This window comes from Haliotis rufescens, unplaced genomic scaffold (genome assembly GCF_023055435.1).
Source record: "Haliotis rufescens isolate VD_foot unplaced genomic scaffold, xgHalRufe1.0.p SCAF_57, whole genome shotgun sequence".
NCBI classification, from domain to species: domain Eukaryota; kingdom Metazoa; phylum Mollusca; class Gastropoda; order Lepetellida; family Haliotidae; genus Haliotis; species Haliotis rufescens.
This window is the reverse complement of record NW_025964301.1, coordinates 1,313,188-1,327,737: the sequence shown is the minus strand read 5'-3', so window position 1 is coordinate 1,327,737 and position 14,550 is coordinate 1,313,188. Positions and strand designations below refer to the sequence as shown.

Sequence of the window (14,550 nt, the reverse complement as noted above, 5' to 3'; positions counted from 1 at the left end):
TTACTGTCTCTCGACGAGGCACTCGACCTGTCGTCCCGTGAACGGGAACGACTTCTAGAGAGGGATCTGTGTTCACTGTCGACCCGCACGTCGTAGGTAGGACGAGAGACGGACCGACTTGGGACCGTAGTCCCCTCGTGGTCCTCGTCACCACCCGGTCCCGTCGTAACGGGGGTGGCTGAGTGACGCTCTCGATGAACCGATTGACGAAGATCAGTCGTGCGGGTAGTATCATCAGCAGGCGAACGGTCACGTGTCTTGTACAAAACATAAGTTGACTGAGGCGGGTCTTTTTCAACTGATTTCTTGGGTGTGGCCGACGCGCCACCCCCAGGGCCTGACGTAGGGGGTGCAGAGTCCAAGGATCCAACCGATGACCTCCTCTGCTTGTAGCGCTGGTCAGTAGCCCGCTTCGCCAACGCACGAAGATACAAGTTAAAGTTGATAGAAGACAAATGCTCACATTCTTTACAACGTTTATTCCACGAACACGCTGAAAACCCATCCTTATTTATGCAGGAAGGACAATACTTGTGAGGATCTACTTTAGACAGTTTTCCTTGACACGAGGCACAAATGCCCGCCATGTTGCCACATGTATAATCAAGTGAAACACGTGTTGAACCCAAACAATGGATTACCAAGGATTACATTCCAGGAGTCTACAGGTAAGACATATTATTATTACTGTATTAGAACAACAACTGTAAACACACAATAAGTACTAGTAGAATACAAACTAGCAGTCTATCGCGAAAGTCCTTCTCGAGCGACCAGCTCAGAGGCGCGCTGAGAGATTTGTGGCATGTCATTGTGAGGTGCGTGCGCAACCGGACGGAAACAAGTTTATTGTTTACATTCCAGCTTCTGGCTTCCTTTTAACGTGCGACTAGAGGTATGAGATACCCAATTGTACGACTGAAAACAGACTAAAACATGTTTTTTACAACAGTAGACAGACTTAAAACCAAATATCTAACACATTAAACTACAGAAATAGTTACTTTAGCGGATTAATCAATATTGCCATGGTTACTGGATATTCCTGAAAACAAAGTCTGTCATCACGTTTACTCTACCATCATACAGTGAGTCACAGTTGGGTAGGATTTGTCATCAACATCAAAGACTACTTCTTGTAAAATGATTACTGTTAAACTCTTCGTACCTTGGAACAGGTTTTCATGAAGACGTTCGCATGAACATGGGGTACGAAAAATGCATGAAATGGACAAGGGGACAAAATCATGCACATTGTCATGCATGCAGACAGTCAAGAAACTACACCAGACGAACAAAAAGAACTTTTTGTTTGTTTAATGCCCACTCAGCAATATTCCAGCTATATGATCGCAACCAAGCCTGACCACCCAATCGTCATAGTCCCTTCGTACGACAAGCATCGGTTGCTGTGGTCACAGAATATCTGGAATACCCATGGGGTGAAAAGTAACTTCACAGGTGGAACGTTATATCATAAATAGGATAAAAAACATACACTACAGGATAACAAATGGAAACATAGAGAATAAAAAAAATTCAAAAGTTTTCAAACAACAGTTTTCAAAAAAGGTTCATTCATGCTAATGGCAGACAATACACAATTTTCACTGATGTAAATCGTAAATACTATTAAAGGAAAACTAACTATTATATGGAAACACAAGTGGACGTACAGTGACATTTAAATTATTTCAACATAAAATATAACTGAGATATGTATAAGTAGGGAACATGCATTTAAAAGAATTTTATCAACACAATCATCAACACATAATAATAAATGAATGTGATGATTAGCTGATAAGATGATTGGTTAAGCATAGCATTTTAGTTCCTGATATAGAACACACAACATAAACAATCATGCAAATGCATGCAAGTTTGAAACAAAACAAGACAAGAAAACAGAACATCCCCTGAAGAGTACATGAATAAGAGAAACACTGCCTGAAACTCGATCTGTATCGGCTAGCCATTTCAGTGTCATGTTGTTACAAAAGTTGTTGTGTGGAAGGTTGTATCTACCTGTTGTCATGTCTGGGCTCCAAGGTTGCTCTCCTGTTGGACCCCAGAGCCAGAAGCCATCTTGTGACGTCATCTGACCTCTTGACCCACAACGACCTTGACCCACAAACAAATATATTTTTAAGTGGCATTTTAGAAGAGTTGACATGGATTTATTTCTTTGTTTGTGTGTGTGTGTGTGTGTGTTTGTCTCTGTGTGTGTGTCTGTGTGTGTGTGTGTGTGTGTGTGTGGTATGTGTGTGTGTCTGTCTGTGGTGAGTGTGTATATGTGTGTGTGTCTGTGGTGAGTGTGTGTTTATGTGCGTACATGTCTATGTGTAAATGTGCATGCATGTGTGTCTCTGTGTGTCTGCTTGTATGTGTGTGCACATATGTGCATGTCTGTGTGTGCATGTCTGTGTGTGCGTGTCTGTGTGTCTGTGTCTGTGTGTGTGTGTGTGTGTGTGTGTGTGTGTGTGCATGCTTGTCTGTGTGTATATGTGTGTGTGTTTGTGTTGTACTGGTACAAGCTAATACCAGTTTTATAGTGCTAGCCCACTGAGAAACCACGCTGCAGTGAAACATTGATACCTAACTTAGACATAGTATCCTATATCCAAGCCGACCAGTCCCTGGCTCAAATCCTCAATGCCAGGCAGGGTAACACAAGCACCATCTTTTAACGTCTTTTGGTATGACAACAGTGAGTGAGTGAGTGAGCTGGGTTTAACTCTGCTTCAAAAAGTATTTTAGTAACATCATGGCACATCAGTTTGATGGCGAGACCAAAATTTCACAAGACCTAGTGCCATGCCAACAGATCAAGTAACATCACTGTGGCAATTCAGGAATACAAACCCATGACCTGCAACGTGCAACTAACGTACCAAACTCTGCGGAGGCTGAGGACAGGACGTGATGGAGGGTTGACATGGTGAGTGTCGAGTGACTGGGAGACACGTTGCTCAGCTCTGCTAGACCGTCCAGGCTGTGAGTTGACACAACAGAAAACAGTGTTCAAATTTCTTTATTTGTTGTTTAACGCCACACTCAGCAATATTCCAGCTATATGATGGCGGTCTGTAATAATCAAGTCTGGACCAGACAATCCAATGATGGACATCATGAGCATCAATCTAGGCAATTGGGATACGATGACATGCACCAACCAAGTCAGTGAGCCTGACCACCCGATCCCGTAAGTCGCCTCTTACGATAAGCATAGTCACCTTTTATGGCAAGCATGGGTTGCTGAAGACCTATTCTCTACACGGATCTTCACGGATCTGTGTTCAAATAAAAATACCGAAGTATGCATGTGACCAGGTGAAGTACATTAATGTACAAAAGAAAGCATTTTTTACAGATAAAGTCTCAAATTGGTCAATTGTATTTATTTTGAATAAAGAATGAATACCGTATTCGACGTAATAAGCGCCCCGCTCTAATAAGCGCCCACGGCGATATTTGCTGATATATTGGCTAGTGAACAAACCCAATTAGCACCCCTTCCGATTGATCAATGTACACAAGACTTATTTATTCGCGTATAATACGCACTTGTGTGTTATATACACCCTTTATGGGCAAATAAATTCTGGAAAAATATATCTATGGTATATAAACATTTCAGGCTGTCAGCATGCACCACGAACTTTATCTTTTAACTGTTTTTTTTTTCACCAAAATAATATTCTAATAAGAGCCCCCTATTTCTAATTTTGAGAGCGCCCTGGGCGCTTATTACGTCGAATACGGTAAGTGCATTTGAAGAGGATCGTTTTTATGTTGTTCCCCAAATCAGTATGAAGTTGCAAGACAACCCAAGGTGACAGTCAACAAAATAACAGCTTACAGTGAGTGAGTATGTTTCTACGCCGCTTTTAGCAATATTTCAGTAATATCACGGCGAGGGACACCAGAAACGGGCTTAACACAATGTACCCATGTAGGGAATCGAAACACTTTAACCACTAGGCTACCCCACCACCCCTACAGCACAAGGTCAGTGTGGGTTTTGAACCTATGGCCATCAGATATTGGTAATACTAAGGGGCGCAACTCTGTAGTGTTAACTGAAATACCTTAAATGAAACATGAAGAAGTGGAAACATGTTCCTACCTGTGATCTTCCCCAATATCGTCCAGACTCTCCTGTCGAGACACCGATCTTCGTTTGCGAGACTCAACCGCCATCTGGGCACCCTAGAAACAGTCATGTGACCTTGACCTTTGACACTCTACAGATGTGGAAGGACAAGTTTCGTGACGCTTGGGAGGGAAAAACATGCCTCAGAAACCGAAGACACAATCTTTTTTTTCACAATAATACAGTTACCTTGACCTTTGACCATATCCCTAAATGATGAATATATTTGGGTGATAAATACAAAATAGTTTGAGAAATGGTAACCACAATTTGAGACAGACTCTTTAGCATTTTCACTCAGCATCATCAAAATGTGACCCTGACCTTTGACCTCAATGAATTATGACCTTTAATTCTTGCCTAACCAGAATCCAATCAACAACATAAAAAGCATAATACCCACAGAAATCTTGAGTGATTGAGTTGGGTTTAACGCCGCTTTATCTAGACTTGCACAGAGGCTGATATTCGGCCCCATGTATGTTGATACAAACTGTTTCAGTCCAGTCGTCCTCATAATTACATATAGCAAAACCTTGGCAAAAAGGTGAATTTCTTTTAGTCTTAATGATACCTTAACTATTGGGCAGTTGGGTAAGGACTATTGGACTGGTGCCAATTTCTAATGCTGATGGTTAAAACTAAGGTTTTTGGCGTGCCAAAGGGACGCAACTATGCACAGCGAATCGCCGTGCCTTAGACGACTTAGACGACTGCCTTTGACCTCTGCTGACCTACTGACCTGTATAACCTCTCGGGTTGGCTGCTGCACAGAGAGGTCATCTGTGTCGTCCGAGTGCCCCGACCCTAGGTAGTGATGTGTCTGCACCGCTGCACCCTGGGGGTCTACACAATGGAGTAGCAGCATGACAACAAAATTTTCCAGAAAAAACATATGATTACAGAGCATGATTATATTGTCAGTTTTTCTTTCCTATTACGAAAAAAAAACACAGACAATTTCAGTTTTCCAAATTTCAAACAGTTATGGACAAAATAAAAACAAATTTCATCCTCCTGTAATTCAGACTCGGAGACCTTGTTTAATGTCATCCAATTATATGTCAGGAAAACTCCCTAGGGGTATAACAGTATTCCAGCTATATCATGGCGTGTCAGCTTAAATTGGGAGGAAAGCCCGAAATGATGCAGGTCTCAGACGTTTACCACTTCGGTGAAACCCACGAGCACGGGTATGGTGCTGACAAACCTAGAAACATAATCAGGGCGAACCGGGATTCAAACCCTCAATCATAGATTTCTGGTGTACCCAAGGGACATAACTCTGCACAGAGAATCACAGCACCTTAGACGACTGGGCCACCCGTGCCCCCCATATCAGGTATGAAGTCTTGAACATCTGTCATAAGCAAATGGGTGAGAAAACCAATTGTGTCAGAAGTCAAATTTGAGCAAACACATAAAGCATGCGTTTAACATAATAAATAGTAAACATAAGACATAGATGAGAACAATTTTTGCACTAGTGCACCTGTAGGGAAAGCATGGACCCAGCGTCTGCGGTTTGATGTCATCTTGAAGCGCATCCTGGATGGTGCAAAGGGGTTGATGAGGGCCCTCTGGGGTCGAAAGTTCTGCAGCCGATGTGAGAAGCCGACCGGGGATCCCGCACTGCCGACCACGGGACGAGTGTACAGGAACTCCTCGCTCTCGGAGGAGTTAACAGACTCGCGACTCAGGGTCTTTTCTGAAGATAACGAGCAGATGAATTTGATCAATACAGGATTTTCCACACCACACTGGTATGTTTGTTGTTTAATGCTGCACTCAGTTTAAAACAAGCTATATAACAGAGGCCTGGAGATAATTAAATCTGGACAATGATCCATGCCATCGGAGTTTGATGACAAGTAATCAACCAAGTCACCAGGCATGATCATCTCGTCAATTTAGTCTAACAACCAGTTCTAACACGGAATCTTCACAGGGATTATTTAAAGGGCAAGTTCACACGGAAATGAACCTATTTTTCTTGTACTTTTTCCACATTAAAAGTGTTAACCTAGAAGTGTCATAGACAAAAATATAAAAATATCACAATTAATTAACATATTTTTCGCATTAAAACGATTTATATTTTTCACATTTACCAAGTGTTCTATTTCCACAACAAAAACACCATGGCTTATGCCCCTTGCAATATGACGTCATTGGTGCCAATTGATAAACATTATGACGTCATCATGCTTTGTTAGAGCCGCTTCACGTGGTGTAGGTCCAGGTGTGTGATTCTAGCGTCTCAGATGCCAGCCAGCATACTGTTATGCTGAGTCACCACTGCGCCGGAGTGTGCCGTAGGCCATGTTGTTTTACCGCAAACTGGTACTTGATATCTTTTGCGTTGAGAATAGACAGGGACCCAGTTGAATTGGCACCAATTACGTCATAATCTAAGGGGGATAACTCAGGCCTGTTTAGCTAGAAAAACGAAGGCCTCATAACGGCATATCATTTTCACACTATTGTGAGCTTCCTACTTTCACTGTGAAAAAAATGAGTGTATATTTTCAAACACAGATACTAATTAATTCTAAAATTGCGTTTTGTTTAGAAAAAGAAAGAAAGTGATTTTTGCGTGTACACTTCCCCTTTAATGAGCTAGAGATACAGGCTAATCAAGAGTTGGTGCAAGTCAGAGGAAAAGGGAGGTGAGGTGAAATGGGGTTCAACATTGCGTTCAAGATTATTGCACTTATATAGCAAAATGCATGCACGTGTGTGTGAGTGTGTGGCTGCTTGTACGAGTCTGGAGTAATGCCAATTTTATAGCGCCAGCCCACTGAGATACCATGACCAGTTTTAACATGAATACCCCATTCAGACACAGTATACTGACTCCGAGCCGACCAGTCCTTGTTTTAGACTCTTAATGCCGAGCGCCAGGCAGGGTAACAAAAAAGTACCATCTTTTAACAACTTTCAGTATGACACGGACGTGGATCTGCTCTCTGGCGGACACACCAACACTAGACTACAGAGGTGGCCTGTGGGGAGAGAGGGGGAGAGTCACTGAGTACTCAGGACTGGGGAATAACTCACACTAACCTACACGTTGACAAACAAGCTCACCAAAGATGGGATAACATCCAGCTGACTGCGAGAGATCTTCTCCCATGAGAGACCTAGATGGAATCCCTACGGCCGAGGAGGACGACTTCTTCACCACCTTGTCTGCACAGTGTTCCATGAAGTCATCGGAGATGTGCCTGATCCGGGATCCCGGCATGCCCTGGCCGGCATCAGTGGTAGACTTGCAGTTACGTCTGCGGGCGTGGGTGCCGTAGAAACTCGAACTGCGGCCAGAGCTGAAAGGAACATGTTTGTTTGTTAGTCAGTTCTTTAACACCTCACTCAGCAATATTCCAGCTACATGATAGCAGTCTGTAAATTATTCAGTCTCGACTAGACAATCCAGTGATTAACATCATGAGCATCGATTTACGCAACTGGGATACGATGACATGCATTAACCAAGTCAGTGAGCCTGACCACCTGATCCCATTCGCCTCTTGTGACAACCTCTGGTCGCTGAAAACCAAGTCTAACGCTGATCTTCACAGGGAGAGAAAGGAACATGCAGTATTGGAAAGTGGTTGCTGGCATTTAGTTTTGCTGCTAGAGTATTTAAATCATTAAGGTTGTAACAGTAGTGTGGTATTATTTTTAGAGGCTAGATATAGGCAAGGTTGCCTCCCTTTTGAAGCTCTCTGTGTGCAGAGAGAATAATTTAACTTCTGTTTCACCTCTGATGGTGCGAAACTGACCATGCAATGTACTAAGAACGGCTTCAGTGGGTGTATGCTTGAGATATCTATGTATTTTCACAAAACTACCGTTCCTGTAATTACGAAATGCATAGACAAACTGATTTGTGCTGATGACAACGACCGGCAACAACTTCGACAAAGATGATAACCTATTGACTTTCAGGTTTAACTTCAAACACTAATTAGGGATAATCTCTCACCAGTAAGTCAATGTCATAAGTCTGAGTATCTTTGTTACCAATGGTGAAATTCAATCAATTTACAAATATTACAAATGGCTCCTGGTCATTGACCAGTTTGAAATCAGCTATGCTGAGTCTTAAATCCCCAAATGAGACCTTTCCCCTTCGAACACTTACACGGCTCTGGGTGCTGTCCTGGACGGAAGTTTGAACACCTGAGCATCATACTCATCATAATCAACAAAGGGGAACTTGTCATCGTCCGCATCATTGGAAGTGTTCACCAGTGCTGGATGCAAAAAAAAAGAGTTCAACCATGAAACGTGTCTGTGCTGATTTTTATTCAGAAATGTTGTAGCTATGTTGTGGAAATATCAAAGAGAGGAAAGTGAAGTATAAATTGTGGGCCTAAACTACCGCTAATGGGCCCAGATGGCCCAGTAGCCCAAGGCACCACAATTCACGGTGCAAAGTTGTGTCCCTTGGCCATGTCAGGAAACAACGATTGTAGGTTTTAAACTAGATTGGTCATTCTGTTTCTTAGTTTGTCAGCAAATACCCATGCTTGTTGGTTTCACCAAAGAGGTAAACCTCTCACATCAAGCTGACATACTGAGACATAACTAAAATATTGTAAAAGCAGCATTTAACATTTCTCACTGACTGGCTCCATTACAGAACATAGACGTCTAAGACCTACATCACATCAGGCTTTCCTTCCACATGATGCTGGGGGCACGGGTGGCCCAGTCGTCTAAGGCACCACGATTCGCTGTGCAGAGTTGCGTCCCTTAGGCACGCCAGAAACCTATGATTGTGGGTTCGAATCCCAGTTCGCCCCGATTATGTTTCTAGGTTTGTCAGCACCATACCCGTGCTCGTGGGTTTCATCGAAGTGGTAAATGTCTGAGACCTGCATCACTTCGGGCTTTCCTCCCACATTAAGCTGACACGCCACGATATAACTGGAATATTGTTAAAAGCGGCGTTAAACCCAACTCACTCACTTACTCCACATGATACTAACTATGATTTACCTAAAATACTGATCAAAGCGGCATTCAAACCAACTGATGCACACTACCCCTTTGCACTTCTGTTACCAGAAGGGGACCTGTTGCATATGGCTGCTATATTGTGAGGTGAGGTGAGGTGAGGTGAGGTGAGGTGAGGTGAGGTGAAATCGGGTTTTACGTCGCGTCCAAGATTATTGCACTTATATAGCTACGTGCATGTACGTGTGTGTATGACTGCTTGTACTAGTCCGGACTCATGCGGATATATAGTGCTAGCACACTGAGATACCATGCCGCAGTTATACATGAATACCCCACTCAGACACAGTTAACTGACTCCGAGCTGACCAGTCCTTGTTTTATCCCCTTAATGCCGAGCGCCAGACAGGGTAACAACAAGTACCATCTTTTAACGTCTTTTGGTATGGCGCGGCCGGGGATCGAACCCCGGACCTTCCGCTCTCCGGGCGGACGCTCTACCGCTAGACCAAGGAGGCGGTCCTGCTATATTGTGACTAACTGCTCTCATCAGCTTAATACCCTACCTAATTCTACTCCACTCTTTAAACTCGCAAGTATATTTACAACTAATTAGAAGAAATGAGAGAAAAAGATTTTAGAATAATTGTGCTGCTTACCTATTTCATTATTTTCTGGTTCCTTGGCCAGGAATTCAAGCTGAAAAACAAAAATGTAAATTTTACAATAAATTGTATATTAATAATATTTATCCTATCTCACACTGCATTTCTCTTTCTCCTTTCATTCCTAAGTGGAAACGTGCCTAAACAAAGGTTTCCAGCTTCTTACAAAACAATTCACCCGTATACACCCAGTATCACCATGGTCACCTCCCAGCAATCTGGGTCATGCGTGCTTTATTTGCCGGTTACCCCACGAGCGCTGAACACATGGTTTCCCCCGCCAGCTCATTCTCTTTCTGGAGCTTAATAGGCTAGAGGAATTGTGATGCAGCAAGGCCGTAGTTAACTTTTTTTGACAGGGGGGGCAAATATATGTACAAGTATCACTTGTCCCCAAATTGATTCAAATAAAACTGTTTTCTATAAAAAATCCAGGGGGGGCAATTGCCCACCCTGCCCCCCTGGCTGGCTACGGCACTGTGCAGGGATGGACGGGTGGGCACGTTGCGTGTGAGATAGGATAAGTCCCCAATTTGGTACAGGAAAATCTCCTTATTCTCATTACAATATAGAAAGGTAAAAACATTCATGTCATCATCACATTTGGAAAAACAGCTTCTGAGATAAAAAGATACATGAAGGTAATCATGAATAAATAAATTCTGTGGCATTTGATTGGCTAACCCAGCAATATATTCTGTGTTAATGTTTCCCTAAACCGAAAAAAGATTAGGCCATGCCCACTCATTAACTTCTGTTTCCTGATTGGTTGATAATAGAATGGGTGTGGCTTGTGTTGAATCATAGCGCTGAACGATGTGAATGATGTCACAGTTTTGTGTGTGTTATCATTAAATATGCAGTCTGTGAACTTATTTTAGTGACATATTTATTTATAAGAATTAACTTCAATATGTATTTGCGTTTATCGAGTTTTAAACATAAAAAAGGTGTGCACAATTTGCCTAAATCTGCTAAAATGATTTACACAGTTTGCACACGGGTTTTTAATTTTATACCTCCATAAACACAAAATATATTGAAGTCAGTTTAACAAGAATACCCCACTCAGACACAGTGTACTGACTCTGAGCTGACCAGTCATTGTTTGAGCCCCTTAATGCCAGCAAGTAACACTCACCACTTCCGGAGGGGGTTTGATCCGTGGCACAAACATAGGGCTCACTCACCACTTCCGGATGGGGTTTGATCAGCATCACAAACATAGGGCTCACTCACCACTTCCGAAGGGGGTTTGATCCGTGGCACAAACATAGGGCTCACTCACCACTTCCGGAGGGGGTTTGATCCGTGGCACAAACATACCACTCACTCACCACTTCCGGAGGGGGTTTGATCCGTGGCACAAACATACCACTCTCACAACTTCCGGAGGGGGTTTGATCCACGGCACAAACATAGGACTCACTCACCACTTCTGGAGGGGGTTTGATCCGAGGCACAAACATATGACTCACTCACCACTTCTGGAGGGGGTTTGATCCATGGCACAAATATAGGGCTCACTCACCACTTCTGGAGGGGGTTTGATCCGTGGCACAAACATAGGGCTCACTCACCACTTCCGGAGGGGGTTTGATCCGTGGCACAAACATAGGGCTCACTCACCACTTCCGGAGGGGGTTTGATCCGCAGCACAAACATACCACTCACTCACCACTTCCGGAGGGGGTTTGATCTGCGGCACAAACATAGGGCTCACTCACCACTTCCGGAGGGGGTTTGATCCGTGGCACAAACATAGGACTCACTCACCACTTCCGGAGGGGGTTTCATCAGCGTCACAAACATAGGGCTCACTCACCACTTCCGGAGGGGTTTTTTTTCTCGGGCACAAACATAGGGCTCACTCACCACTTCCGGAGGGGTTTTGATCCATGGCACAAACATAGGACTCACTCACACTTCTGGAGGGGGTTTGATCCATGGCACAAACATAGGACTCACTCACCACTTCTGGAGGGGGTTTGATCCATGGCACAAACATAGGACTCACTCACAACTTCTGGAGGGGGTTTGATCCATGGCACAAACATAGGGCTCACTCACCACTTCCGGAGGGGGTTTCATCAGCGTCACAAACATAGGGCTCACTCACCACTTCCGGAGGGGTTTTTTTTCTCGGGCACAAACATAGGGCTCACTCACCACTTCCGGAGGGGGTTTGATCCATGGCACAAACATAGGACTCACTCACACTTCTGGAGGGGGTTTGATCCATGGCACAAACATAGGACTCACTCACCACTTCTGGAGGGGGTTTGATCCATGGCACAAACATAGGACTCACTCACAACTTCTGGAGGGGGTTTGATCCATGGCACAAACATAGGGCTCACTCACCACTTCCGGAGGGGGTTTGATCTGTGGCACAAACATAGGGCTCACTCACCACTTCTGGAGGTGGTTTGATCCATGGCACAAACAAAGGGCTCACTCACCTCTTCCGGAGGGGGTTTGATCCACGGCACAAACATAGGGCTCACTCTCCACTTCCGGAGGGGGTTTGATCCGCGGCACAAACATAGGGCTCACTCACACTTCCGGAGGGGGTTTGATCCACGGCACAAACATAGGACTCACTCACCACTTCTGGAGGGGGTTTGATCCGAGGCACAAACATAGGACTCACTCACCACTTCAGTAGGGGGTTTGATCTGTGGCACAAACATAGGGACTCACTCACCACTTCTGGAGGGGGTTTGATCCACGGCACAAACATAGGACTCACTCACCACTTCCGGAGGGGGTTTGATCCGAGGCACAAACATAGGGCTCACTCACCACTTCTGGTGGGGGTTTGATCCGAGGCACAAACATGGGACTCACTCACCACTTCTGGAGGGGGTTTGATCCATGGCACTAACATAGGGCTCACTCACCACTTCTGAAGGGGGTTTCATCAGAGGCACAAACATAGGACTCACTCACCACTTCCGGAGGGGGTTTGATCCACAGCACAAACATAGGGCTCACTCACACTTCTGGAGGGGGTTTGATCCGAGGCACAAACATAGGACTCACTCACCACTTCTGGAGGGGGTTTGATCTGAGGCACAAATATAGGCCTCACTCACCACTTCTGGAGGGGGTTTGATCCGTGGCACAAACATAGGGCTCACTCACCACTTCCGGAGGGGGTTTGATCCGAGGCACAAACATAGGACTCACTCACCACTTCTGGAGGGGGTTTGATCCGAGGCACAAACATAGGACTCACTCACCACTTCCGGAGGGGGTTTGATCCACGGCACAAACAAAGGGCTCACTCACCTCTTCCGGAGGGGGTTTGATCCACGGCACAAACATAGGGCTCACTCTCCACTTCCGGAGGGGGTTTGATCCGCGGCACAAACATAGGGCTCACTCACACTTCCGGAGGGGGTTTGATCCACGGCACAAACATAGGACTCACTCACCACTTCTGGAGGGGGTTTGATCCGAGGCACAAACATAGGACTCACTCACCACTTCAGTAGGGGGTTTGATCTGTGGCACAAACATAGGGACTCACTCACCACTTCTGGAGGGGGTTTGATCCGAGGCACAAACATAGGACTCACTCACCACTTCTTGAGGGGGTTTGATCCGAGGCACAAACATAGGGCTCACTCACCACTTCTGGTGGGGGTTTGATCCGAGGCACAAACATGGGACTCACTCACCACTTCTGGAGGGGGTTTGATCCATGGCACTAACATAGGGCTCACTCACCACTTCTGGAGGGGGTTTCATCAGAGGCACAAACATAGGACTCACTCACCACTTCCGGAGGGGGTTTGATCCACGGCACAAACATAGGGCTCACTCACACTTCTGGAGGGGGTTTGATCCGAGGCACAAACATAGGACTCACTCACCACTTCTGGAGGGGGTTTGATCCGAGGCACAAATATAGGACTCACTCACCACTTCTGGAGGGGGTTTGATCCGTGGCACAAACATAGGGCTCACTCACCACTTCCGGAGGGGGTTTGATCCGAGGCACAAACATAGGACTCACTCACCACTTCCGGAGGGGGTTTGATCTGTGGCACAAACATAGGGCTCACTCACCACTTCCGGAGGGGGTTTGATCCATGGCACAATCATAGGACTCACTCACCACTTACGAGGGGGTTTGATCCATGGCACAAACATAGGACTCACTCACCACTTCCGAAGGGGGTTTGATCCGTGGCACAAACATAGGGCTCACTCACACTTCTGGAGGGGGTTTGATCAGAGGCACAAACATAGGACTCACTCACCACTTCCGGAGGGGGTTTGATCCATGGCACAAACATAGGACTCACTCACCACTTCCGGAGGGGGTTTGATCCGAGGCACAAACATAGGACTCACTCACCACTTCCGGAGGGGGTTTGATCCACGGCACAAACATAGGACTCACTCACCCTCCTGGAGGGGGTTTGATCCGAGGCACAAACATAGGACTCACTCACCACTTCCGGAGGGGGTTTGATCCATGGCACAAACATAGGACTCACTCACCACTTCTGGAGGGGGTTTGATCCGTGGCACAAACATAGGGCTCACTCACCACTTCTGGAGGGGGTTTGATCCGTGGCACAAACATAGGGCTCACTCACCACTTCCGGAGGGGGTTTGATCTGCGGCACAAACATAGGGCTCACTCACCACTTCTGGAGGGGGTCTGATCCGTGGCACAAACATAGGACTCACTCACCACTTCTGGAGGGGGTTTGATCCGTGGCACAAACATAGGGCTCACTCACCACT

The 14,550-nt window shown here is 45.4% G+C and overlaps 1 protein-coding gene across 6 annotated transcripts in view; it reads right to left on the bottom strand.

The window, feature by feature from the left end:
• The window catches only part of LOC124137815 (GATOR complex protein Iml1-like), an 83,698-nt gene that overhangs the window by 44,854 nt on the left and 24,294 nt on the right, over positions 1 to 14,550 (bottom strand). For all 6 annotated transcript variants that reach the window (XR_007218597.1, XR_007218599.1, XR_007218598.1 and 3 more), the window contains exons 16-23: positions 9,781 to 9,820; positions 8,304 to 8,415; positions 7,247 to 7,482; positions 5,649 to 5,864; positions 4,899 to 5,002; positions 4,130 to 4,212; positions 2,895 to 2,995; positions 2,029 to 2,124 (exon numbers count right to left, since the gene is read on the bottom strand). Coding sequence is in view for 3 of the 6 variants with exons in the window: in XM_048385367.1 (XP_048241324.1) it covers positions 2,029 to 2,124; positions 2,895 to 2,995; positions 4,130 to 4,212; positions 4,899 to 5,002; positions 5,649 to 5,864; positions 7,247 to 7,482; positions 8,304 to 8,415; positions 9,781 to 9,820 (988 nt within the window). In the remaining 3 variants the exon portion in view is untranslated. The remainder of the gene's footprint in view (positions 1 to 2,028; positions 2,125 to 2,894; positions 2,996 to 4,129; positions 4,213 to 4,898; positions 5,003 to 5,648; positions 5,865 to 7,246; positions 7,483 to 8,303; positions 8,416 to 9,780; positions 9,821 to 14,550) is intronic.